This window comes from Pelodiscus sinensis, chromosome Z (genome assembly GCF_052426305.1).
Source record: "Pelodiscus sinensis isolate ZL-2025 chromosome Z, ASM5242630v1, whole genome shotgun sequence".
In the NCBI taxonomy this organism is placed as follows: Eukaryota; Metazoa; Chordata; order Testudines; family Trionychidae; genus Pelodiscus; species Pelodiscus sinensis.
The window spans coordinates 3,067,688-3,095,470 of record NC_143085.1 but is presented as its reverse complement, the minus strand read 5'-3'; the positions used below and the strand labels follow the sequence as shown (position 1 = coordinate 3,095,470).

General features: G+C 44.9%; 1 protein-coding gene across 1 annotated transcript; it reads right to left on the bottom strand.

The window, feature by feature from the left end:
* Window positions 1-1,034: 1,034 nt before the first annotated feature.
* LOC142818439 (uncharacterized) lies at window positions 1,035-26,856 on the bottom strand. The gene is made up of 5 exons (XM_075897858.2): window positions 25,992-26,856; window positions 23,979-24,335; window positions 10,591-10,674; window positions 2,942-3,093; window positions 1,035-2,058 (listed from the first exon to the last, which is right to left on the bottom strand). The coding sequence occupies exons 1-5, from the start codon at window positions 26,050-26,052 to the stop codon at window positions 1,939-1,941; spliced, it is 774 nt and encodes a 257-aa protein (XP_075753973.2). The 5' UTR covers window positions 26,053-26,856; the 3' UTR covers window positions 1,035-1,938.
* Window positions 26,857-27,783: the final 927 nt, after the last annotated feature.

The window sequence follows — 27,783 nt, the reverse complement described above, 5'->3', positions numbered from 1 at the left end:
GAGAGGGAAACAAGAAAAAAGAGAGAGGGGAAAAAGGAAAAAAAGGGAAACGAGAGAGAGAAAAAGAGAGAGAAAGAGGAAAAGAGAGAGAGAAAAGAAAAAGAGATAAAAGAGAGGGAAACAAGAAAAAAGAGAGAGGGGAAAAAGGAAAAAAGGAAAAAGAGAGAGAGAAAAAGAGAGAGAAAGAGGAAAAGAGAGAGAGAAAAGAAAAAAGAGATAAAGGAGAGGGAAACAAGAAAAAAGAGAGAGGGGAAAAAGGAAAAAAGGAAAAAAGAGAGAGAGAAAAGAGAGCGAAAGAGGAAAAGAGAGAGAGAAAAGAAAAAAGAGATAAAAGAGAGGGAAACAAGAAAAAAGAGAGAGGGGGAAAAAGGAAAAAAGGAAAAAGAGAGAGAAAGAGAAAAAGAGAGAGAGAAAAGAAAAAAGAGATAAAAGAGAGGGAAACAAGAAAAAGAGAGAGGGGAAAAAGGAAAAAAGGAAAAAGAGAGAGAGAGAAAAAGAGAAAGAGGAAAAGAGAGAGAGAAAAGAAAAAAGAGATAAAAGAGAGGGAAACAAGAAAAAAGAGAGGGGAAAAAGGAAAAAAGGAAAAAGAGAGAGAGAAAATGAGAAAGAGGAAAAGAGAGAGAGAAAAAGAAAAAAGAGATAAAAGAGAGGGAAACAAGAAAAAAGAGAGAGGGAAAAAGGAAAAAAAGAGAGAGAGAAAAAGAGAAAGAGTAAAAGAGAGAGAGAAAAGAAAAAGAGATAAAAGCGAGGGAAACAAGAAAAAAGAGAGAGGGAAAAATGAAAAAGAGAGAGAGAGAAAAGAGAAAGAGGAAAAGAGAGAGAGAAAAGAAAAAAGAGATAAAAGAGAGGGAAACAAGAAAAAAGAGAGAGGGAAAAAGGAAAAAAGAGAGAGAGAAAAAGAGAAAGAGGAAAAGAGAGAGAGAAAAGAAAAAGAGATAAAAGAGAGGGAAACAAGAAAAAAGAGAGAGGGAAAAAGGAAAAAAGAGAGAGAGAGAAAAGAGAAAGAGGAAAAGAGAGAGAGAAAAGAAAAAGAGATAAAAGAGAGGGAAACAAGAAAAAAGAGAGAGGGAAAAAGGAAAAAAGAGAGAGAGAAAAAGAGAAAGAGGAAAAGAGAGAGAGAAAAGAAAAAAGAGATAAAAGAGAGGGAAACAAGAAAAAAGAGAGAGGGAAAAAGGAAAAAAAGAGAAAGAGAAAAAGAGAAAGAAAAAAGAGATACAAGAGAGGGAAACAAGAGAAAAGAGAGAAATAAAAAAAAGAAAAAAGAGGGGGGAGGGAAGAGGAAAAAAGAGAAAAACGAGAGAAAAAGAGAAACACTCTGTTTAAAACTTTCCACGGACGTCACGGACCACCAGAGGTCTGTGGACCACAGTTCGGGAACCGCTGTATAGTCCAGCAGATTTGTGGCGCATCCCCTTTCGTGGGCAAACACCCACTTCGTCAGATGCGTCACGTCTTTGCCCACGAAAGCGGATGCGCCAGTAACTGCTCATCTATAAGGTGCCACGGGATTTCTCGTTGTTTCTGTAGATTCCGACTCACACGGCGACCCCTCTGATCCTGGTCTGCAGGGATGGCCGAGCAGAGCTCCCATTGGCTGGGGATGGCTGTTCCCGGCCCACGTCCCATCCTGCCACTCCTGTTGGCCGGGGATGTCCGCTCACAGCCAATGGGAGCTACGCTTGCTCCTGCCTGTAGCCATGCAGGTGAATACAGCGGCGGCCTGCGGTCCTGTGCGTTTTTGTGTCTCTCCCAGCCTCAGCCAGCTGGGAGCACTGGGGTGTAACCCTGTAGCAGAGCAAGGTGGGGCGTCTGGACGTGGGAGAAGCAGGTGCGGTCGGTGCCCGGCCTTTGCTGACTCGGGGCCGGGACATTCCCGTGGAGGGAGGCCGAAAGGACGATGGCAGAGGTCGGTGGAACGGGAGACGGAGGAGAACCCATTCACCGTGCCTGGAGTACTGCGTAGACAGCATCTGGCGTTGGGTTACCGGTCCCCGCGCACGGTTGGTTCCTCGTCTCGGGCTCGCCGGAGCGCGCGCTCGTCTCAGGGGAGGACGCCATCTGAGAACAAGCAGAACCGCCTGGGTTACACCGTATCAGCGCAGGAAACAGACATTCACCAAGCTTGAAGGGCGGAGGAGGCAGAAATGAAACAGGTGAGACAGCTGAGATAAGAACATAAGAATGGCCTCACTGGGTCAGACCAATGGTCCATCTAGTCGTCCCACAGTGGCCAATGCCAGGTGCCCCAGAGGGAGGGAACAGAACAGGGAATCATCAAGTGATCCCACTGCTGCCACCAATTCTCAGCCTGACACACAGAGGCTAGGGACATCATTCCCACCCATCCTGGCTCATAAGCAATGATGGACCGTTCCACCATGAATGTATCGAGTTCTTTTTTGGAACCCTGTTAAAATCCTGCAGCAAGGAGTTCCACAGGTTGGTCGTGCGCTGCGTGAAGAAAAACTTCCTTTGCTTTGTTTGAAACCGGCTACCTCTACGCTGGGCTGCCCGACATCCGCCGCTGCTCTGCCAGCGTCGGAACTGCAGTAACAGCCGTCACGCCAGCTGCAGGGAATCCCAGACTCATGTCCGCAAACCTGCCTCAACTACCCCTGCTCTCCATAAATATGCCCAGTTCAGAGACCTGTCTCCTCGCACCTAGGACTAGGCAACCGCCCCCTTAGTAAAAGGGCTTTGCACAAGTCCTCTGCACGGGCGGGTGAGTTTCACGCTGGGACCTGCAACAAAGCAGCCCGTGCCTCAGTTTACCCATCTGTAACCACAGACAGGAATAGCCAGCTATTCAGTGAGCTTTGAAAAGCACTTTAAAAAGACTCTGTGCTACAGAAGTGCAACAAGTCAGTCCTCCCGTCTGTTCTCCACGTGACCCTGCAAGGCTGGGATTAACGACTGAGCACTTACAGCGCTCGGCACTTACGCTGTACTTGCTCCACTGCAGTTTGGAATAGATCGTTTCATGGCCGTTGGGCTGCGGAGAGGTGTCTCCCTGGGCAAGGACCGGGGGGCTGGAAACGAGTTCATATAGTTCCAAGGAAACTTCTGGCTTCTGGGCCTTGCTTCGGCGCTTCACTAATGCAAAACACAGAGGACACGTGCATAGTATGGCACTAGTGAAGGCAGGCGTCACAGGGAAGACAGAATTTTAGGGTCTCCAGCATGGGTTCCCAAACTGGGTGGCTGTGTCTACATTGGCAAGTTTTTCCGGAAAATCATCTGCTTTTCCGGAAAAACTTGCCAGCTTCTACACTGGCCGCTTGAATTTCCGGAAAAGCACTGACGATCTCATGTAAAATCATCAGTGTTTTTCCGGAAAAACTATGCTGCTCCCGTTCGGGCAAAAGTCTTTTTCCGAAAGACTTTTGCCCGGAAGAGCCAGTGTAGACAGCATAGTTCTGTTTTCCGCAAAAAAGCCCCGATCGCGAAAATTCCTGACAATCTAGCCGTGCTTTTCCGAAAATGCTTTTAACGGAAAACTTTTCCGTTAAAAGCATTTCCGGAAAATCGTGCTAGTGTAGACGTAGCTGGTGTGTGCGAAGAAATTCCAGGGGGTGCGCACGGTGACCCAGTCCCCCCCCCCATCAGTTCCCCTCAAGAAAGAGCCTGGTTTGTCCGTCCGCTCAGGCATCCGCCAGAACACGTGCAGCTGGCTGGGGCAGACTTCAATATGGCCACCTTAAAAGGGAAATGCCTGCTCTGCTGTTAAAAGGGCAATTTTTTTTTTTTTTTTTTTTGCTCAACAAGTTTTGCTGCTATTTTTTTGCGGGAGGGGAGGAAGTATGAGGGTTTCTCAAAAATCAAAAAGGGGGCGTGATGCTGAAAGGTTTGGGAACCATTCGTCTCCAGGGACAGGCTGGCTTCTGGCATTGTCAGGTTTTTCATGCTGTTCATTTATTTTACCCCTAAAAGGCCTAATTGGGAACCCCCGAGTTGGGGGATTTCGCTTTGACTTCAGTGGGCTCTCAGTCAGGCAGGGGGTCCGAATGTTGACTGATCCATAAGAACGGCCATACTGGGTCAGAGCAAAGATCCATCCAGCCCGGTAGCCTGTCTGCCAACAGCGGCCAATGCCAGGTGTCCCAGAGGGAGTGAACCGAACAGATAACGATCAAGCGATCTCTCTCCTGCCATCCATCTGACAGAGGCTAGGGACACCAGTCCTTACCCATCCTGGCTAACAGCCATGAATGGCCCTAACCTCCGGGAATGTATCTAGTTCTCTTTTCAACCCTGTTATAGTCCTAGACTTCACAACCTCCTTAGGCGAGGAGTTCCACAGGTTGACTGTGCGCTGTATGAAGAAGAACATCATCCTTTTATTTCATAGAATCATGGAGCTGGAAGAGACCTCAGGAGAAGAGACCTCATCAAGTCCAGCCCCCTGCCCAAAGCAGGACCAATCCCAACTTGTTTGTTTTAAACCTGCTTCTTATTCATTTCATTTGGTGGCCCGGAGTTCTTATATGATGGGACCAAGTCAATCACTTTTCCTTATTCATTTTCTCTACCCCACTCATGATTTTATAGACCTCTAGCCCCCGTTAGTCTCCTGTTTCCCAAGCTGAAAAGTCTTAATCCAGTGTTTCTTAAATTGTATTCCACGGGACACCACTGTGCCACGGAGAACAACAGAGTTCAAAATGGCCACCCTTAAAGGGGCAGGCATTTTTTTTTTTTTTTTTGCTCACCAAAAAATTCTTGGTGTTCCTCATAAAAGAATTATTGTTTGGTGTTCCCTGGTCTTGAAAAGTTTAAGAAATGCTGTCCTAGTGGGAGGGATAGCTCAGTGGTTTGAGCATTGGCCTGCTAAACCTAGGGTCCTTTCTGCCCTTGCTTTAAACTTGAAGAACGTTACAGACTTGTCAAGAGCGGACAGAGAAAGCAGGCAGTTGCGTGTTAATTTCGAAAAAGACACCCAGAACCGGTCATGCCGCTGAAGGTTTGCTGAGATTCCTGGGACCATGACAGCCGCCTGGGATGCTCAAAACCAACTCTTCTTGCAATAGTCCCAGAGAGGTAGCTGTGTGAGTCTGATATTGGTAAAGCCAAAAAGCAATCATGTAGGCTGTGTCTACATTCCGGAAAAGGGATGCTAATGAGACACTTCAGAATTGCAAATTCCGTGGGGATTTAAATATCCCCCGCGGCATTTGCATGAACACGGCTGCCGCTTTTTTCTGGCTCGGGGTTTTGCCGGAGAAAAGCGCCAGTCTAGACGCGATCTGGCGGAAAATAAACCCTTTTCCGGAAGATTTCTTATTCCTACTTTCAAGTAGGAAATAGCAAAACCCCAAGCTGGAAAAAAGCGGCAGCCATGTTCATGCAAATGCCGCGGGAGATATTTAAATCCCCGCGGAATTTGCAATTCCGAAGTGTCTCATTAGCATCCCTTTTCCGGAAAAGGGTGCCAATGTAGACACAGCCGTAGCGTTTTAAAAACTAACAGACTAGTTTATGAGCTGATGAGCTTTTGAGGCGCGAACCCACTTCTTCAGATCATATTCTGAAAGAGAACAGGCATGACCATTTTATAACAGGGATACGATGAAGGAAGGTTAAAAAAATGACAAACTGACAATTCAGCTACATAGAATGGAAGGAGGAGGCGAGGGAGAGTGACAAGAAAGGAAGAAATTGCTTACCGTAAGGGTGTATCTAGACTACAGGTTGTTTTTTTCGAAAAAAAGTGGCCTTTTTTTAAAAAAAACTTCCCCTGCGTCTACACTGCTGCCGCGTTCTTTCGAAAGTCAATCGAAAGAACGCAGCAGGTTTTTTCGATCGCGGAAAACCTCGTGTTACGAGGGAGAGCGCCTTTTTTCAAACGCGCTCTTTCGAAAAAAGGCGCGGTGAGATGCAAACTGCTTTTTCGAAGGCGAGCATCCCGACTGCCCGGGTGCGCGCTCTCGAAAAAGCGGCTTGCTTTTGCGAAAGTACTGGTTGCAGTCCGGACGCTCTTTTTCGAAAGAGGCTTTTGTCGAAAGTATCTTTCGAAAGAGGTTTGCAGTCTAGACGAAGCCTAAGAGGCAATTAAGTGGCTAATTTGAGGTCAGTACGAATATCGAAAGATGGGGAGAGGTTAACAATATTATTCGGTGGGTTGAGGTAGTTGCTATTGTAGCCTGTGGCATGGAGCAATTTAGAAAGTTTATTGTCTTTTTTTTGTTGTAGGGAATAGAAGTGTGTATAGTAGATTTCTTGTCTGGTGGTACAAAAGTCTTGCAAGGTGTTAGTCGGTGTGGATGTTTGTCTTGAGATGAGACTCTCTAAGGGTACGTCTAGACTACAGGCTTTTGTCGACAGAAATTTTGTCAACAGATACTGTCGACAAAGCTTCTGTCGACAGAGCGTCTAGACGACATCCAGTTCTGTAGACAAAGCAAGCCGCTTTGTTGACATGACAGTGTAGACGCAAAGGACGGTGTAGACGCAATAACGCCTGCTGTCGACAGAACTCTGTCGAGAAAAGGCGTTATTCCTCGTAGAATGAGGTTTGCAGCCGTCGACAAAACTGCTGAGTTCTGGCCACGTTATGTCGACAGAACTCAGCGGCAGTGTAGACGCAGGTATCGTTTTGACGACAAAAGTCCACTTTTGTCGACAAAACCCTGTAGTCTAGACACACCCTAAGTTAAAAATGTCATTCTTGATATTTTTAAGTGCTACATAGTCCTGTTTTTTGTTTCAGCTACACCAGACTAACACGGCTACATTTCGATCACTAAAAGATGGGGAGGCTGTCTTTGTTATATTGAAGGTAATTATCGTCTCCATTAAGGCCCATTTGTAATGTGTCGACTGTTAGCATCAATACAAGTTCTGAGGTCTCTCTCTGTAATCTGGTGGTAAAGACTCTTTGTTGTAAGACGCACGATGTCAGCTCTTTAAGGGAACGGCCAGTCGGATTGAAATTCCGGCTGATAGGTTTGTGTGTGTGGAGATCTCTGACGTCTGCTCTGCGAACGTTGATTCTCGACGAAGTCACTGATCAGTTTGTCCAATATACGTCACAGAGGGGCATTGCTGGCAGGCACATGATGGCATAGATCACGTTACTGGACGTACAGAACTATGAGCCCCGGATCGTGTAACTGACGTCGTTAGGTCCAGGGATGGTGTCTCCGGAGTAAATATGTGGACAAAGCTAGAAACGGGGTTTGTTGCAAGGGAAAGTTCCAGGGTTCGTTTTAACGTGGTGTGAGCATCTTCCTGAGGTTAGGTGGTTGTCTATAAGGGTGTGTCTAGACTACAGGGTTTTGTCGACAAAAGTGGACTTTTGTCGATAAAACTAAACCTGCGTCTACACTACCGCCGAGTTCTGTCGACATAACGTCGACAGAACTCAGAAGTTTTGTCGACGCCGGTAAACCTCATTTTACGAGGCATGACGCCTTCTGTCGACAGAGTTCTGTCGACAGAAGGTGTTGTTGCATGTAAGGTTGTGTCTAGACTACAGGGTTTTGTCGACAAAGCAGCTTGCTTTGTCAACAGAACTGAATGTAGTCTAGACGCTCTTTGTCGACAGAAGCTTTGTCGACAGTATCTGTCGACAAACCTTCTGTCGACAAAACCCTGGAGTCTAGACGTACCCTAAGAGAGTACAGGTCTTAAAAAAAGGAAGAAGGGATCTTTCGGAAAAGGCTTTATTTTCCGAAAGATCCCCGTCTAGACTGGCGCTTTCTTCCGGCAAAGCGCCAAGCCGGAAAAAAGCGGCAGCCATGTTTATGCAAATGAAGCGGGTGGGGGGATTTAAATCCCCGCTTCGTTTGCAATTGCGATGTGTCTAATTTGCATCCCTTTTATGGAAAAGGGATGCAGTCTAGACACAGCCTCGGAGTGTAGCATCCTGTTCCAGTATAGGTTGTGGGTTATTGATAATGCGTTGGAAAGGGTTGAGTTGGCCGCTGTAGATGCTGATAAGTGTTGATTTTCTTGGGCCTATCTAAGAGTAGCTGGTTTCTGGGTATTCATCTGGCCCTTTCCATCTGTTTTTTCACTTCCCCCGGTGGGTAATTGAGTTTTACGAATGCTTGGTAGAGATCGTGATGTTTTTGGTCTCTGTTAGTGGGACTGGAGCAGATGCGGTTGTGTCGAAGGGCTTGACTGTAGACGATGGATCGTATGGTGTGTCCTGGATGGGGGCTGGAGGCATGTAGGTAAGTGTAGCAGCCTGTGGGCTTCCTGTAGAGAGTTGTATTGATTTCGTCATCGGTGATTTGTACTGTGGGGTCCAGGAAATGGATCTCTCATGTCAGATGGTCTAGGCTAGCCGTGGTCCCCCAAAAGTGCAGCAAAGCCACTCCTGTGCCCCCCAAATGGCCCCCACTGGCTCCTCCCCCCCCCCACCTCCGGCTTCCCTCTGCTTACCGGGTTGGAGCTGCAGGGTTTTAAAAATGATGCCCAAGATGGCGGCTGTCTTAAAGGGCCAGCCTCCTTTTTTTTTTTTTTTTGGTTGTGCTCGACAATTCTGTTCTGGGGAGCTGTTTTCTTTTTCTGGTGTGGCTCTTCACATGTTTTCCGCCGCTGTTTTGGCTCTCTTTGTTAAAAGGGTTGCCACTCCTGATGTAGGCTGCGATTGATGGTGGGGTGCAGGTTGTTAAAATCTCTGTAGAAGTCTGCCTTGCAATGTGTAAGATAACGTGCAAAGAGCGCCACAAAGCGACACCATCACAGGATCTAACCACATCAGCCACACAATCTCATTCACCTGCACATCTAGCGACGTCATATACGCCATCAGGAGCCAGCAGGGCCCCTCTGCCATATACACGGGCCAAACTGGACAGCCCCTACGTAAACGAATAAATAGACACAAACCAGGAATGGTAACATAAAAAAACGCTTCAGTCTCCCCGGACACAGTGGCAGATTCAAAAGGAGCCATCCTGCAACAGAAAAACTTCAAAACCAGGCTGCAAAGAGAGACTGGAGAGCAGGGGTGTCCAAACTTTTTTCGAAGAGGGCCAGATTTGATGACGTGAACATGCGTGAGGGCCGACCATTTTGCCTGACATTCTTTGAACCATTCAAATTAAATGCAAATGAACTATTTTATGCAACGTTTATTGCAAACGGCATACTTTTCATTGCGTCACATGGACGACAAATCTAAACAGGTGTTAAACCACTCTGCCTTTCATATCTGAAGGCCAGATGAAAAAAAAAATCCAGGAAGCTGAAATATATGTCAGGAACATTGTAAAGTACATTACATATTATTGGTCATAAAGGTTGTCTGTCAACTTTTAAGTTCAAAAAATATGAACAGGAACATAATACCAAATATACATGTTGTGTCCAAATATATTTATAACTGATTTAGACCAACTGACATGAACTGAGATTTTACAATGTATTCATCTCAATACATATGGATTCGTTGGGGGCCATTAAAGATAGATATTGACAAATTACCTGTGGGGCCGTATTAAACCGGAACACGGGCCGCAATTGGCCCGTGGGCCGGACTTTGGACATGCCTGCTGCAGAGCTACAGTTCATCTGCAAATTGGACACTATCAATTTAGGATTGATCAAAGACTGTGAATGGCTAACCAACTACAAAGGAAGTTTCTCCTCTCTTGAACTATGCCTAGACAAAAAGGAGTACCAATCAAGAGGAAGGCCAGAGATAACAAGGTCAGGCTATGGCCCACTTCTAGCAGCGGATAGGGAGGTGTGAACACCACGGGCATGTCTAAACTACCCCCCTCTTTCGAAAGAGGGATGTAAATCGGGCAGATTGAAATTGCAAATGAAGCTGGGATTGGAATGTCCTGCGCTTCATTTGCATAATGGCGGCCGCGCGGGCTTTCAAAAAAGGGGCTCTCGAAAGCGAAACTGCCGTCTTGCGAAAAAAACCCAACCCTTTTTCGAAAGAATCGGTAAACCTCATTTTTTCAGGCATTACGGTTCTTTCGGAAAAGGTTTTTTTTCCCCCCTGAAAAAAACGCGTCTAGATGGCGGTTTCACTTTTGCAATACCCGTCTTCAAAAGAATGCGTGGGCACCGTTATGCAAATGAAGCGTGGGACATTCAAATGCTCGCTTCATTTGCAATTTTGGTCTGCCTAATTTACATCCCTCTTTCAAAAGAGGGGGGTAGTTTAGACATGCCCGTGGTGTTCACACCTCCCTATCCACTGCTAGAAGTGGGTTATATCCTGACTTCGTTATCTCTGGCCTTCGTCTTGATTGGTACACTCCTTTCTGCTCATAATATAGGGAGATGTACCTACTTCATAGACTTGGAAGGTTATGGAGTCCAGTCCCCTGCCTTCACAGCAGGACTAAATACCGTCTTTGACAAATTCACCCTAGATGGCCATCTCAAGGATCAAACTTGTAACCCTGGGTTTAGCAGGCCAATGCTCAAACTACTGAGCTATTCCTCCCATATATGTTGAGGTACACCAGCCTCTGGAATTTCAACCACATGCATCTGATGAAGTGGGTCTTTGCCCACGAAAGCTTATGCTCCAATAAATCCATCCATCTATAAGGTCCCCCAGGACTTCTTGTTTAAAGAGAGACACAGGAACTTGCTGGTACTTCTTTACCAGCCGCTACTTACGTGTAAAACACACGCCCAAAGCCAGGAGGAACGCCAGAAAGAAGCCGCCGGCCAGCCAGGAGATCAGCTGAACATTCTCCGTGGCTATGAAGAAGAACAAAGAAAATTTGTGAAAAGTCAAAACAACGGGAAAGAAAACGGAATTTTTCCCGTTTTCTCATCTGTGAGTGAGATGACTCCTTCCGTTAAGGGTGAGCAAGGTGCTCAGATACTGTCGTATGAGACCCTAAATAGAGTAGAAAGACTGCTCGGTTACGTCTACACTGGCACCCTTTTCCGGAAATGCTTAAAACGGAACAGTTTTAAGCGGCTGATTTTCCGGAGTAAGTGGCCAGTGTAGACAGAGCCCTCTAGTATGCATGGCAGGTCTCTCAGTCAGCCTGTACTTAACATTCCTGCTATTTCAACGCTAAAACCCAAGCTAAAAGCCCATTACAAGAGTCCTTCTTGGCACATGTTCAAGGAGGCATAAGACAAACCCGCACAAACGCAGCGTTTAAACTGTTCTCGAACGGGATGCTTAACCTCTTTTGGCGTGTTCTAAGACTGAACAGAGGCGCTGTGTCTACACTGGCATGAATTTCCGGAAATGCCTAAAACGGAACAGTTTTCCGTTATAAGTATTTCCGGAAAAAGAGCATCTACACTGGCAGGCTGCTTTTCCGGAAAAGCCCTTTTTCCGGAAAAGTGTCTGTGGCCAATGTAGACGCGCTTTTCCGGAAAAAAGCCCCGATTGTCATTTTCGCGATCGGGGCTTTTTTCTGGAAAAGACTACTGGGCTGTCTACACTGGCCCTATTCTGGAACAGTTTTTCGGAAAAAGGACTTTTGCCCGATCAGGAGCAGCATAGTTTTTCCGGAAAAGCAGCTGATTTCTTACAGTAAATCGTCACTGCTTTTCCGGAAATTCAAGGGCCAGTGTAGACAGCTGGCAGCTTATTTTGGAAAAGCGGCTGCTTTTCCGGAATAAGTGGCCCAGTGTAGACACAGCCAGGGAGTCCTAACTTCAGGACAATGTGATCTTCACTCTCTGTATAATTAGAACATAAGAACGGCCGGACTGGGTCAGACCAAAGGTCCATCCAGTCCATTATCCCGTCTGCCGACTGTGGCCAGCACCAGAAGGAGTGAACCGAACAGCGAACGATCAATCCATCTCTCCCCTGCCCTCCATCTCCACCCTCTGACAACAAGGGTTAGAGCCGTGTTTCTTAAATTGTGCTCTGCGGCGCGAGGCAGTTGGAGGTGTGCCGCGGAGAACAGAGTTCAAAATGGCCGCCCTTAAAGGGACAGGCGACTTTTTTTTTTTTTTTGGCTCAATAACTCTCCCCTGACCTTTATTTTTTCCCTCAACAAAAAAATCCTTGGTGTTCTTCCTAAAAAAAAAAGTTGGGTGTTCCTTGTTCTTAAAAAGTTTAAGAAACACTGCGCTAGAGACATCATTCCGTACCCATCCTGGCTAATAGCTGTGACGATGAATTGGGGATCCCCCTTCCTAGACCATCAGCCTTCTGCTTAGGCTGTTTCCTTCATGGTTCCCAGCTAGCCACTGCCCCTCCCCCCGGAAACCTCCCTTCCTTTGTTCCCTCCCTGCCTTCAACCGGTCGGATACATTGGGTCTTTGCCTATTTGACCCCCGGCAGCCATCCTGACTCTGGATCAGCTCTGCCCTGCTTCCAGCATCTGTGGTGCCTGAGATCAGCCTAGGAGCCTTTGGTACCCAGGTGTGCCCCCTAGCAACAACAGCATCTTTGCCTGCCTAGCGACAGCCCCAGGCCTCAGTTGGATCCCTCCGGCCCTGCTGACACGGGCAGAGTCTGAGGGACCCGGAACCTGAGGAGAAAAGGGGCTGATGGTGTCACCCACGCCGAGGGAAGTCCCCGGGCACAAGCTTGGTGATGGTGAAGTCTGACTTTATTTTGCACAAACACATCCACAAACAAACAATTTAGCGGAGCACCTCCTGATTAGGGTTGAGCAAAAAATGGGGAAAAGAAAATCGGGGCAGTGCTACAGATACCGGCTTGTAGGGATCACCCCCAGCGTAAACACAGCAACCAGTGGCGGCCCAGAGTGTATGGCCTACCCACTACATCGGGGTTCCCAACTTTTTTCGGTCCCCATACCTCCTTGGCTTTTAGTAAACTTTCCCCCTACCCCCTATTCAATATGAAAGGACATAAATTCTAGACTCTAGAATCCACAACTTTTTTCATGACCACTACTACTTTGGGAATATTTCAATTAGGAGAATCGAGTTATTTACCAAATATCCCCCGCACTTCCTTGACAAGCGTCTCGTACCCCCTGGGGGTACGTGGACCCCAGGTTGGGAACCCCTGCACGACATCATAATAGCCAGGAATGGACTTAACCTCCACTTTTCAACCCTAGCTTTCACAACCTCCTCCGGCGAGGAGTTCCACAGGTTGACGGAATGAAGAAGAATTGCCCAGCATTGTCAGCTGTGAATCACCTCCTCATAGAATCCTTGAGCTGGAAGAGACCTCAGGAGGTCATCAAGTCCAGCCCCCTCTCCAAGGCAGGACCAATCCCAGTTCAGCCGGCTGCCTTCGTAACTTCATCTCTTGCCCATTGCACTGTTCTGCGACGCACCCAATCTGGATTGTCTCGGGACAGCCTTTGTTAGTCGCTACCACATGTTACAACACTGCTGACACGCTGTAGCCCCATATCACAGGCACTAGCACTACCACGCAGCCACTCAAAAATCATTTCGCTTGCCGTAAGCAGCCCTTGCAACCGAGGCATGTAGGTCGGGGCCTGTGCAAACACGCTTGTGGTTTGGCAGCTACTTGAATGTTTTCCGTTGATTGATCCCCCGCGCTTTTGCTTGATAGCGATCTCCGGACTTGTCAAAGCCTAATCTCACTGCACTTCAAAGAGTTGCGCTTTGCAGCCGCGCGTGCTGAGCAATGCTGCAAGTGGCAAGCTGGAGCCTCAGAGGTGTCGAGCGCTTGCAGCTCCCGGACCCTGTGTGAAATGTTGAGATGCGTTTCCGGGTGGGACGAAATGCGCTGGCGAGGCAGTATGTGGGGGCATGGGTCTCCCGTCTGTTTCCTTACTAACGTGGAGGGCTGTGGATCCCAACCTTCTCCAGCATACGGACCCCTTTTCAAGCTATGAAAATTTCATGGACCACCCCTCACTGCGGGAGAAAAAAAGAAAAAAAGAGAGGGGGGGGGAAGAGGAAAAAAGAGAGAGAAAGAGAAAAAAGAGAGGAAGAAAAAAGAAGAGAGAGAAAGCATGAAAAAAGAGAGAGAGAAAAGAAAAAAGAGAAAAGAGAGAGGGAAACAAGGAAAAAGAGAGAGAGAAAGAGAAAAAAGAGAAAAGAGAGAGGGAAACAAGGAAAAAGAGAGAGAAAGAGAAAAAAGAGAGAGGGGGAAAAAGGAAAAAAGAGAAAAGAGAGAGAGAGAAAAGAGACAAGAGAGGGAAACAAGAAAAAAGAGTCAAAGATAGAGAGAAAAAGAGGAACAAAGATAAATAGCAAAAAGAGAGAAAAGAGAGAGGGAAACAAGGAAAAAGAGAGAGAAAGAGAAAAAAGAGAGAGGAGGAAAAAAGGAGAAACGAGAGAGAGAGAAAAGAGACAAGAGAGGGAAACAAGAAAAAAGAGTCAAAAAAGGAGAAAAAGAGAGAGAGAAAAGGGAGAGAGAAAGAGAAAAAAGATTGGAAAAAAAGGAACAAAGATAAATAGCAAAAAGAAAGAAAAGAGAAAAGAGAGAGGGAAAGAAGGGAAAAGAGAGAGAAAGAGAAAAAAGAGAGAGGGAAAAAGAGAGAAAAAGAAAGAGAGAGAAAAGAGAGAGAGAAAAGAAAAAAGAGAGACACAAGAGGGAAACAAGAAAAAAGAGTCAAAAAAGAAGAAAAAGAGAGAGAGAAAAGAGAGAGAAAGAGAAAAAAGAGAGGAAAAAAAGGAACAAAGATAAATAGCAAAAAGAGAGAGGGAAACAAGGAAAAAGAGAGAGAGAAAGAGAAAAAGAGAGAGGGGGAAAAAGGAAAAAAGAGAAAAGAGAGAGAGAAAAGAGACAAGAGAGGGAAACAAGAAAAAAGAGTCAAAAAGGAGAAAGAGAGAGAGAGAAAAGAGACAAGAGAGGGAAACAAGAAAAAAGAGTCAAAAAGGAGAAAAAGAGAGAGAGAAAAGAGAAAGAGAAAAAAGAGAGGAAAAAAAGAGGAACAAAGATAAATAGCAAAAAGAAAGGAGAAAAGAGAGATGGAAAGAAGGGAAAAGAGAGAGAAAGAGAAAAAAGAGAGGGGGGAAAAAAGGAAAAAAGAGAAAAGAGAGAGAGAGAAAAGAGACAAGAGAGGGAAACAAGAAAAAAGAGTCAAAAAGGAGAAAAAGAGAGAGAGAAAAGAGAGAAAGAGAAAAAAGAAAGGAAAAAAAGAGGAACAAAGATAAATAGCAAAAAGAGAAAAGAGAAAAGAGAGAGGGAAACAAAGAAAAAGAGAGAGAAAAGAGAGAGAAAGAGAAAAAAGAGAGGGGGGAATAAGAGGAAAAAAGAAAAAAGAGAGACAAGAGAGGGAAACAAGAAAAAAGAGACAGAAGAAGAGAGCGAGAAAAAGAGAGAGAAAGAGAAAAAAGTGAAGGGGAAACTAAGAGGAAAAAAGAGAGAAAAGAGAAAGAAAGAAAGAAAAAAGAGGGGTGTGGAAAAAAAGAGGAAAAAAGACAGAAAGAAAAAGAAAAGAGAAAAAGAGAACAAGAAAAGAAAAAAGAAAAAATAGATGGAAACAAGAAAAGAGAGTCAAAAAAAGAGAAAAAGAAAGAGAAAAGAGAGAAAGAAAAAAGAGAGAGGGAAAAAAGAGGAACAAAGAAAAAATAGCAAAGAGAGAAAAGAAAAAGAGAGAAAAGAGAGGGCAACAAGAAAAAAGAGACAGAAAAAGAGGACAAGAGAGAGAAAGAAAAAGAGAGGGAAACAAGGAAAAAGAGAGAGAGAAAAAGGAAAAAAGAAAAAAGAGAGAGGGAAAAAAAGAGGAACAAAGAAAAAATAGCAATAAGAGAAGAGAAAAAAGAGAGAAAAGAGAGGGAAACAAGAAAAAAGTGACAGAAAAAGAGAAAAAGAGAGCAAGAAAAGAGAGAGAAAGAGAAAAAAGAGAGAGGGAAAAGAGGAAAGACGAAAAAGACAGAGAAAGAAAAAAGAGAGAAAGGAGAAAAAGAGAAAAGCGAGGGAAACAAGAAAAAAGTGTCAAAAAGGGAGAGAGAGAGAAGAGAGAAACAGAAAAAAGAGAGAAGGGGAAAATAAGAGGAAAAAAGAAAAAAGTGAGAAAAGAGAAAAATGAGAGAGAGAGAAAAGAAAGAAGAGAGAAAAGAGAGAGGAAACAAGAACAAAGAGCAAGGAAAGAGAGGAAAAGAGAGGGGAAGAAAGAGAGAAAAAGAAAGGCACCCGATCCTTATTTTAAACTTCCCCCGGACCCTTTGCAGTACCGTCGTGGACCACTCACCACGGCCCACAGGTTGGGAATCACTGACGTGGCCTCTTTTTGCGCCTGCTCCCTTTCCTACTCAAGAATGGCCGTTTAGCAAGAAACGGATCACGCGCCTTGTTTTTACCGGGCCGAACCATCATCTTTGCCGTCCTTCCTGTGGTTACCTCTGTTTACAGCATGTGGGGCGGAGCACAGAGGTTCGGTCTGAGGACAGACCTGGTGGCTCGCTTTTGCGCAAGAGGGCTTTTGCCCGAACGGGAGCAGCATCGTATTTCCGCAAGAACACTGACGATCTTACATGAGATCGTCAGTGTTCTCGCGGAAATTCAAGCGGCCAGTGTAGACAGCTGGCAAGCTTTTCCGCAAAAGCAGCTGCGTTTGCGGAAAAACTTGCCAGTCTAGACGCAGCCAGAAAGCTAGCTTTATCGGGGAGGTATAGCTCAGTGGTTTGAGCATTGGCCTGCTAAACCTAGGGTTGTGAGTTCAATCCTTGAGGGGGCCATTCAGGGAACTGGGGCAAATCTGGTATGGAGGGCAGGGGACTGGACTCAAGGTCCCTTCCAGCTCTATGAGGTCGGTTTATCTCCATATTCAATAGCACAAGGTCAGGAAGATCATTATGTTCTGATTGAAGCCACCACGTACAAGGTAATGAGAGGTATCCAGGTACATCAGAGGGTGTCAACCTAGTATGTTTAAGGGTGGCACCTTGAGACATGAATCATAGAATAATAGGACTGGAAGGGACCTCGAGAGGTCATCAAATCCAGCCCCTCTGCCCTCAAGGCAGGACCATGCTCTGTCTACACCATCCCTGACAGATGTCTATCTAACCTGTTCTTAAATATCTCCAGAGAGGGAGATTCCACCACCTCCCTTGGCAATTTATTCCAATATTTGACCACCCTGACAGTTAGGAATTTTTTCCTAATGTCCAATCTAAACCTCCCCTGCTGCACTTTAAGCCCATTACTCCTTGTCCTGTCCTCAGTAACCAAGAGGAACAAATTTTCTCCTTCCTCCTTGTGACACCCTTTTAGATATTTGAAAACCGCTCTCATGTCCCCCCTTAATCTTCTTTTTTCCAAACTAAACAAGCCCAGTTCATGAAGCCTGGCTTCATAGGTCATGTTCTCTAGACCTTTAATCATTCTTGTCGCTCTTCTCTGGACCCTTTCCAATTTCTCCACCTCTTTCTTGAAATGTGGCACCCAGAACTGGACCCAGTACTCCAGCTGAGGCCTAACTAGTGCAGAGTAGAGCGGCAGAATGACTTCACGAGTTTTGCTTACAACACACCTGTTGATACAACCTAGAATCATATTTGCTTGTTTTGCAACAGCATCACACTGTTGACTCATATTCAACTTGTGGTCCACTCTGACCCCTAGATCCCTTTCCGCCATGCTCCTTCCTAGACAGTCGCTTCCCATCTTGAGACAGTCGCTTCCCATCTTGTATGTACTCGTGTGAACTGTTGACGTCTGGCTTAGACACGCAAGGTGCTAGAAACCGTAAGTCGTGTGACGATAAACCTGGTTCTAGCGCCTTTGCACCGTGCCTGATTTGTGGTCCTTGGGGGTTCTTAGAAGTTTGCAGCACTGGCTACCTGTGTAAAGCCTGCACGGTGTTCGGAAAGAGCGTGCGCATTCGGAGACCGCACACAGCCGAAGAGTTATCAAGCTATGCTTGTGGGTGTCAGTAACCGTAGAGTACAGCTTGCCTGTGGTCAGATAGACCAGAGAATCTAATGGGACTCCAGGGAAGGCTGTTACAAGGACCCAGGAGTTCACCTTTCTGCCTCGCTTGGGGAAACCAAATTTTAGAAGGCACCACCAGCCTGGGGAATTTGCCCAAACGAAGGCCTCTGTGGCCATGAGCTATTGTGACACACCCCGAACAGTGTGAGAACCACCACAGTCCCCACAGCTAAGTTTCTGGACTTTAAACACACACAGCTGCCCCATGAAGGCAGGGGGACCGGACTCGATGACCTCTCGAGGTCCCTTCCAGTCCTAGTATTCTATGATTCTAATATAGCCACAGAGGGTAAAGAGCAAAGGTTTGGCTAATCCAGGGGTGGCCAACCTGTTCCAGATGAAGATCCAGCTGGATCCAGCGCAAAAAGTTATAGAGCAAAAAAAAACAAAACAAGACTGGCCCTTTAAGAAGGCTTTTTGACCTCAGCAGGCTCCCATCGGCTCGGTGAGCCATGCCTGGGCTAATGTGTAAGAAAAACAACCAATCCCTTTGTGCAAGGAATCTGAATTCTGCAATCGGGCCTCACAATCCTGATACCTTACCCATGAACTCACGACAATTAGTCTAATTAGACAATTCGTTTTATTGGTGGGGGAAAAAGTTACACTTCTGGGCTGATCACTCCCAAGGCCGAGAGAAATGCAGTGTCAATAACTCTATAATGTAGAAGGCAGACGTTAGGTTTCTCGGGCTAATTCGTTTGACTAACAACGGGGGGAGAATTAACAGAGAGGGCCAAATTCTTCTTGCGTTATTCATCCAGATGGTGCCTGACCCAAACCCCATTGAAGTCAAAAGCTTCAGGGGGTAGCCGAGTTACTCGGTACAGAATCAATTTAAAAAACAATAGCCGGGTAGCACTTTAAAGAGTAACTAAGAAGTGGGTTGTGCCCACGAAAGCTCATGATCCCATCTACATGTTTCGTTAGTCTATAAAGTGCTACCAGACCATTTGTGGGTTTTTTCTGTGCGTCTACACTGGCATGATTTTCCGGAAATGCTTTTAACGGAAAAGTTTTCCGTTAAAAGCATTTTTGGAAAAATCGCTCCATGGCCAATCTAGACGCGCTTTTCCGCAAAAAAGCCCCGATCGCCATTTTCGCGATCGGGGCTTTTTTGCGGAAAACAGTACTGTGCTGTCTACACTGACTGCAAAGACTTTTGCCCGAACGGGAGCAGCGTAGTATTTTCGGAAAAGCACTGACAATCTTTCATGAGATCGTCAGTGCTTTTCCGGAAATTCAAGCGGCCAGTGTAGACAGCTGGCAAGTTTTTCCGCAAAATCAGATGATTTTGCGGAAAAACTTGCCAGTCTAGACACAGCCTAAGGGGACATCTACACTTACTCTCTACTTCGAACTAGGGATGCATATGTAGACGTACCCTAACAAACTAACTTGGCTACTCCCCGAAGCGCCGAAACATTTTTTGGACCCTGTATCCCCTTGGCTTTTAGTAAACCTTCCTGTACCCCCTATTCAATATGAACGGAAATAAATTCTAGACTCTAGAATCCACAACTTTTTTCACTAACACTCCGACTTTTGGAATATTTCAATTAGGATAATCGAGTTATTTACCAAATATTCCCCATACTCCCTTGACAAGCTTCTCGTACCTCCTGGGGGGGATGCGTACCCCAGGTTGGGAACCCCTGGATTAGATTAATGATCCCTTTGAATACCAGGGAAAACATTAAAGAATAAATAAACTCAGTTCATAATACTGATGGCTCTTTCTGGGATGTAAAAAAAATGATCATATTTCTGAAACAATTGACAAAATGCCATGCCCAAGAAACACTGTATTTTATTTAAAATCTAATCTATATGAAATATATTTGTTAATGATGCTATACCCAGCCTGGATTCTTAGATCGTACAAATTAGATTCCTGAAAATGCGATCTTGTTTCAGTTATAAAAACACACCAATCCAACATTAGGAGAATCAACACATTACTGTTAACGATTTGTTTTTAGATTCATAAAGTTATATTAAGCACCACTTTTATGTTCCATAAGTGTGAGCTACATTTTATTTGAATTCTAAGGTATAATGCCCACTAAAATAGTCTAAGATACAATTATAAATAACATAGATCGGGAATATTTTTACAAATAATTTTTTTATCATGACAATAGTCCATAAATATAGATAGGTTTAGCCCTGCTAATTAGCAGTACTGTTTTGAACACAGTACATTTCTATATCCCGGGACAGGAGAGGCAAATAATTAAATTCCAGTAATACAATTACTGGAATTTATAGTATAATATTACCAAAATTGATATGATAATTATATTATATATTATAAGTATAGTATAAATATTACCAATATTTATAATATAATGTTTGCCTTAGGGATAGAGAGTATCTACTAGAAAGTCTACGATTGCTATAAAATATGGCAAATTTGCCTTTTTGGACAATATTTGCTCATTCTTTTGCAGAAAATATGTACAGGAAGCTATGAACATATGTGAATTTTTTTTCATAAAAAAACTGCAAACTATTTTTCCCTAATTCTCAACTACAGAGGTTATTATAGAACCATCTGACACTATAAAATAGCTATGTATTCTGCGTCAAACCAATGAACTATCAGAAAATGGTCTGAGATTGTCTCAGGGTGATGAATTGCCGAGGGAGGTTGTAGAATCTCCCTCACTGAAGATTTTTAAGAGCAGGTTAGACAGAGACCTGCCAGGGATGGTATACCTAGACTTTAGTAAGGCATTTGATACGGTCTCGCATGATATTCTTATTGATAAACTAGGCAAATATAACTTAGATAGGGCCACGATAAGGTGGGTGCATAATTGGCTGGATAACCGTAGTCAGAGAGTGGTTGTTAACGGTGCTAAATCCTGCTGGAAAGGGATAACAAGTGGAGTTCCGCAAGGGTCTGTTTTGGGACCCGTACTGTTCAATATCTTCATCAATGATGTAGATATTGGGATAGAGAGTATGCTTATTAAGTTTGCAGATGATACCAAACTGGGTGGGGTTGCGACTTCTTTGGAGGATAGGGACATAATTCAAAATGACCTTAGCAAGTTAGAGAAATGGTCAGAGGTAAACAGGATGAGGTTTAATAAAGAGAAATGCAAAGTGCTCCACTTAGGAAGGAACAATCAGTTCCATACATACAAGATGGGAAGCGACTGTCTAGGAAGGAGCATGGCGGAAAGGGATCTAGGGGTCATAGTGGACCACAAGTTGAATATGAGTCAACAGTGTGATGCTGTTGCAAAAAAAGCAAATATGATTCTAGGTTGTATCAACAGGTGTGTTGTAAGCAAAACTCGTGAAGTCATTCTGCCGCTCTACTCTGCACTAGTTAGGCCTCAGCTGGAGTACTGGGTCCAGTTCTGGGCGCCCCATTTCAAGAAAGATGTGGAGAAATTGGAAAGGGTCCAGAGAAGAGCGACAAGAATGATGAAAGGTCTAGAGAACATGACCTATGAAGCCAGGCTTCATGAACTGGGCTTGTTTAGTTTGGAAAAAAGAAGATTAAGGGGGGACATGAGAGCGGTTTTCAAATATCTAAAAGGGTGTCACAAGGAGGAAGGAGAAAATTTGTTCCTCTTGGTTTCTGAGGACAGGACAAGGAGTAATGGGCTTAAAGTGCAGCAGGGGAGATTTAGATTGGACATTAGGAAAAAATTCCTAACTGTCAGGGTGGTCAAATATTGGAATAAATTGCCAAGGGAGGTGGTGGAATCTCCCTCTCTGGAGATATTTAAGAACAGGTTAGATAGACATCTGTCAGGGATGGTGTAGACGGAGCTTGGTCCTGCCTTGAGGGCGGGGGGCTGGACTCGATGACCTCTTGAGGTCCCTTCCAGTCCTATGATTCTATGATTCTATGGTCTACCCAATATTTTAGTCCTGCCAGTGTTGCAGAGGTCTGGATGAGTCAACCAGTCAAGGTCCCTTCCAGTTCTATGATACTGTGATTCTATAATTTCATCATCATGAATGACAGCATTTTAAAATCAATGCAATCACCGACCTGCAATCTTCACTAATGTCCCAGATTGAAGACATTGGCTACGTCTAGACTGGCCTGATTTTCTGGAAATGCTTTTAAAGGAAAAGTTTCCGTTAAAAGCATTTTCGGAAAAGCGCGTCTAGATTGGCAGGGACTTTTGCGGAAAAGCATCCGTGCCAATCTAGATGCAGTTTTCCGCAAAAAAGTCCCGATCGCCATTTTCGTAATCGGGGCTTTTTTTGCGGAAAACAGAACTATGCTGTCTACACTGGCCTTTTTGGGCAAAAGTCTTTCGGAAAAAGACTTTTGCCCGAACGGGAGCAGCATAGTTTTTCCGGGAAAGCGCTGATGATTTTAAAGGAGATCGTCAGTGCTTTTCCGGAAATTCAAGCGGCCAGTGTAGACAGCTGGCAAGTTTTTCCGCAAAATCAAATGATTTTGCAGAAAAACTTGCCAGTCTAGACACAGCCATTGTGTCTTACTGTTGCTTTCTGGATGAAACTGACAGCACTTTTATCTACCGCTAGCTTTCTGGGATTGTTTTGATGCACGTTCAGGACAGCTAGAATAATCCGTCGTGCTTGTCCTGGGGGCGACTGAAGATCGTTTTTAACTCCTCTGATGTTGGAGAGGGAGTTCCGGGGTGCCAGTGAATTTGCAGTACTGTAACCGACTCCGAGATCTCTCTCTTGATCGGGAACAGCGCGTTTAGGATGGCTCGTTGGGAAGCTGGTGGGCATTTTTTGTTTTGCGTTCGATACTGAATTTTAGTGCCTAGTCCTCCAGGACTGTGATATCCCTTCTAAACTAAACAAACCCAATTCTTTCAGTCTTACTGCCCTGTATAAAACTATGGTACGCCCACATCTTGAATACTGTGTCCAGATGTGGTCTCCTCACCTCCAAAAAGATATTTTGGCCTTGGAAAGGGTTCAGAAAAGGGCAACTAAAATGATTCGGGGGTTGGAACGGGTCCCATATGAGGAGAGGTTAAAGCGATGGGGACTTTTCAGTTTAGAAAAGAGGAGACTGAGGGGGGATAGGATAGAGGTCTATAAAATCAGGAGTGGTGTGGAGAGGGCGGATAAAGAAAAGTTATTTATTAGTTCCCATAATAGAAGAACGAGAGGACACCAAATGAAATGAATGGGGAGCAGGTTTAGATCTAATAAGCGAAAGTTCTTCTTCACACAGCGTGTAGTTAACCTGTGGAACTCCTCGCCGGAGGAGGCTGTGAAGGCTAGGACTATTACAGAGTTGAAAGAGAAGCTAGATAATTTCATGGAGGTTAGGTCCATAAAAGGCGATTAGCCAGGGGATAGAAATGGTGCCCCCTGGCCTCTGTTTGTCAGAGGCTGGAGACAAATTGCTTGATCATTGTCTTCAGTCCATCCTCTCTGGGGCACCTGGTGCTGGCCACAGTCAGCAGACAGGATACTGGGTTAGATGGACTTTTGGTCTGACCCAGTGTAGCTGTTCTTATGTTCAGTTTTCCCTCATAGGTCATTTATGGATCGGCTGAACAGCACCAGTCCAATGTAAGTCTACGGAGGCCACCACAATTTACCTCTTTCTATTCGGAACATGGACCTCACCATCTGGGTGCCCTTTGTATTTCTTGCCCTTGGGGTCACCTGGTTTTTGGCTGTCCTGGGGGAGATGGGATTGGAACCCACAACCTTATGCTCCTCAAGCAAGTGCCCTAGTCGGCACAGGAACCAGCCTCACGATGCTGCTATCAAGGCACCCCTTATCCCTCCTGCCCCAGAGCTACCCAGCTTTTAGTCATCCTATCCTATCCCATTTCAGGGGACACAGGATTTGAACCCATGAATCTGTCCTTGTCTAGGGGAGCACCTTATCCACTAGGCCATGCCAGAACCCACTACACCACTTTACTGTCAGGGGAGTGGATAGGTTTCCCCCTTTGCTTTCTCTCTTTTAATGGGACAGTCTGGGAATGCTTTTGGGGTCTTTTAATGGGCCTGAATTTAATGGTTATCTTAATCCCCCGGCCTCTTTTTAGAAACAAACTCCCTGTGCTCAGGGCAGAAGCCGCGAGCTGCCCAAAACTCACCACCTTCCACCAGCTCTGCTCCTAGGAGCTGAGTCCCCGTTGGTTTCGTTCGTGCGGTTGTTGGAGCCACTGAGCGAAAGGGGAAAGACACAGGAGAGGAAAGGAGACACACTCACCCTTGACGACAATCAGATGAATCCCGTCCGTTCTCGAATGGACCGGTGGTGGCCCTATGACCACGTCACAATAATATAGTCCACTGTCATTCATGGACGCAGCAGGGATGGAGAGAGAGCTGATGTTCTTCTCGAATTCTAACCGGGCCCTAAAATGTCCAGCAGCGACCGAGACAGGGGCGCTGGTATTGGGACGAGTCATCCTAAATTGCAGGATCCTGTCTGACGTATTACGGGAATTATTATACATCCAGATTATCTCGTAGAATGGATTGGCCATCTCCGGCGATCCATTAAAGCGGCATTCAAAGGAGATGGGTTCCCCTTCCGCGATCTCCAGAGGGTTCCCCGGAAAACCTAAAGGAGAAAAAAACAAGTGAACAGCATCTCAGCAAACTCTGGACCCCTCCTGCTTTGTAGGGAATCTTTGGACTTTTTACACCCACCAATGTCAACGCCCGTCTGGCTACGATGAAGCTGTTTAAACAAATGTGTTGCAAAGGAAGAAAAAAACTTGGTGTGTCTGAAAACTGGATTCGTTAAAGCGGCATTCAAAGAAGACGGGTTCGCCTTCCGCTACTGAGATCTCCAGACGGTTCCCCCCAAAACCTATAGGAAAAAAAAAACCCGAGTGAACAGCATCTCAGCAAACTCTGGACCCCTCCTGCTTTGTAGGGAATCTTTGGACTTTTTACACCCACCAATTTCATCGCCCGTCTGGCTACGATGAAGCTGTTTAAACAAATGTGTTGCAAAGGAAGAAAAAAACTTGGTGTGTCTGCAAACTAGGTACTGAGGGTGCTTATAATAAAGTTAATAAAAAAATGGTTGAGAAACGCAGGGTAGACAATAGACTTTAGACTTTCATCCCTCTCCGGGCAATGCTGGATTTTGCAAATCGTCTTTTTGAAATATTTTGGCTAGCAATACAATCTAGCTGCGCACACAACTACTTCCTTCCAGTTTTTAACCAGCTGCCCCAAATACTTAATGTTACTTAGATAAAGTTCCCTCATCAGTATTTTTTGCAAATGCCAAGAAATAATTATTTCATCACAGTCTAGCAAACCCATAAAAAAACAGGACAGGAAAAAAGGTCTAATTAATTCACTTCAATCCTTTCTTTGTGGATAAGAAAAGGGATTTTTTTTCCCATTGCAAAGCAACTTCATCCATCTATTTTCCATGTTAATTTCTCAGTTTATATTGCAATGCTGACTTATATTTGAACACAAAAGCATAATGATATGCTCATTGCTATATATATGTTTTCATTTAAACACAGTTCAGAAGAAAACTTTGCCTTCTTTTCATCGCACTGGCCTTTTTATTCACTTTTTTGGTCCAAGCTACATAAAACCAGGTCCTTTTTGTGTGTGAATATCTCTTGGCTACACTTAAAAACCAACACATCGTCTGATAGCACTTTAAAGACGAACAAAACATGTAGATTAGTAACAGAGATGTAGCCGTGTTAATCTGGTCTTGCTGAAGCAAACGACAGGACTATGTAGCACTTTAAAGATGGTTTATTAAGTGATGAGCTTTCGTGGGCTAGACCCACTTCCTCAGATCAAATTGGAGAGGTATCATGAGTTTTCGTGGGCTCTGGGTTCAGCATTCTTTGTATGTCAGGTTCCATTAAAAAAGACAAAATCCAAGCAGAACAACTCTCTGTCATTCAAAGCACCGAGGAAGATTTGCAGTAGGGAAACTGAGGCGCAAGGAACAGAGCCCCGAGCACATCCACAAAATTCAACTCAAAGCCAGATTCGAAGGCCGTGAAGAAATCCAGAGGTGCTCCGATTTCGGGGTTTGGCTCAGCCGGGTGGGCCAGCTGTGTCTGGATTCTGAGCCCCTCCAAGATCTAGGGTTGGCGTTTGGGCTCATCTTTATTATTTCATCTCCCCCTTTTCCGATTTTAATCACCCCATGCCCAGTTTCCACCTGGCTCTTCTCCTGAGCAAACTCCCCAAAGGCCCAAGGATATCTGAGTGAGGTGACTCTACTTACCTAGGGAAAGGAACGCTTCCAGAAAGAGGAAACCCACCAACGCAGCGATGGAAAGAGCCATGTTTATCCCACGCTTGCTCTTGCCTCTTACATCTCTCTCTGCGTCCCAAGGCCTGTGTTGTTTGTGGAGTCTGCAGACACCATGTATTGGTAGCAGAGGCTGCAACCCGGGCGTGCGTCTGAGCAGGCGAGAGAGCAAATGTCTCACCTCACCCAGGGCGTGGTCTGCAGGGTGCACACGAGCACACGGCGTGAGACAGAACCCTAAGAATAACCCAGCTCTGCCCCCACGGCCTCACCGTGAAGCCCAGAGCACGTGCTTCAGAGGAGACACGGCCCACATCAATGCAACACCAGCACTGCGACCTTTTCAAGCACTGACAAGAGGAGAGAGGGGAGGATGGAAAGCCGGGGGTCAGAGACGTGACTGGCCAAAATGGAGTGGAAAATTCCGTGCGCGGCTTCCCCCGGAGGAGGAGAAATCCCAGGTCCCTGACAGGACCCTATGAGATTCCTTCCGCCTCACGATCCCTCAGCACCACTGTCCACCTCCACCCTTGGGCTCCTGGTTCTCCCTCGCCTCACGATCCCTCAGCACAGCGGTTCCCAAGCTCTGGTCCTCGCCGGTACTGCAGGGGGTCCATGGAAAGTTTAAAAATAAGGATGAGGCCTACCACGGCGGGCCCGATCCTTTCTTTTTCTCTTTTTCTCACTTTTCTCTCCCTGTTTTCTTTTTTATCTCTTTTCTGTCTCTTTTTCCTTTTTCTTTCTCTTTTTCTTGTTTCCCTCTCTCTTTTCTCTCTCTCTTTCTTCGTTTCTTTTTCTTTTGACTCTCGCTTTTCTCTCTCTCTCTTCTCCTTCTGTTTTCTTATTTCCCTCTCTCTTTTCTCTCTCTCTTTTTCTTTTCTCTTTTTTCTTTTGTCCTCTTTTCCTCCCTCTCTCTTTTCTCTTTTTCTCACTCTTCTCTCCCTCTTTTTTTCTTGTTTCTCTCTCTCTTTTCTCTTTTTCTTTTCTCCCTCTCTCTTTTTTCTCTCATTTTATCCCCCTTTATCCTTCTGTTTTCTTATTTCCCTCTCTCTTTTTCTCTTCTGTCTTTTTTCTTGTTTTTTCTTTTTCCCATATCTTTTTTCTCTTTATCACTCTTTTCTCTCTCTCTTTTTTCTTGTTTCCGTCTCTCTTTTCTCCGTCTCTCTTTTTTCTCTCATTTTCTTTCTTTCTTTCTTTCTTTCTTTCTTTCTTTCTTTCTTTCTTTCTTTCTTTCTTTCTTTCTTTCTTTCTTTCTTTCTCCCATTTCCCTCTCTTTTCTCTCTTTTTCTTTTCCTTTCTCTCTCTCTGTCTCTCTCTTTTCTTTCTTTCTTTCTTTCTTTCTTTCTTTCTTTCTTTCTTTCTTTCTTTCTTTCTTTCTTTCTTTCTTTCTTTCTTTCTTTCTTTCTTTCTTTCTCCCATTTCCCTCTCTTTTCTCTCTTTTTCTTTTCCTTTCTCTCTCTCTGTCTCTCTCTTTTCTTTCTTTCTTTCTTTCTTTCTTTCTTTCTTTCTTTCTTTCTTTCTTTCTCCCATTTCCCTCTCTTTTCTCTCTTTTTCTTTTCCTTTCTTTCTTTCTTTCTTTCTTTCTTTCTTTCTTTCTTTCTTTCTTTCTTTCTTTCTCCCATTTCCCTCTCTTTTCTCTCTTTTTCTTTTCCTTTCTTTCTTTCTTTCTTTCTTTCTTTCTTTCTTTCTTTCTTTCTTTCATTTCCCTCTCTTTTCTCTCTTTTTCTTTTTCTTTCTTTCTTTCTTTCTTTCTTTCTTTCTTTCT

Coding starts and splice junctions, on each gene's coding strand:
- LOC142818439 (XM_075897858.2), bottom strand. CDS start 26,052: ATGGCTCTTTCCATCGCTGCGTTGGTGGGTTTCCTCTTTCTGGAAGCG. Junction 3,094..10,590: donor TTTGGGCGTGTGTTTTACAC/GTAAGTAGCGGC, acceptor GTTTTGCATTAG/TGAAGCGCCGAAGCAAGGCC. Junction 2,059..2,941: donor TGCAGTGGAGCAAGTACAGC/GTAAGTGCCGAG, acceptor GCTTGTTCTCAG/ATGGCGTCCTCCCCTGAGAC.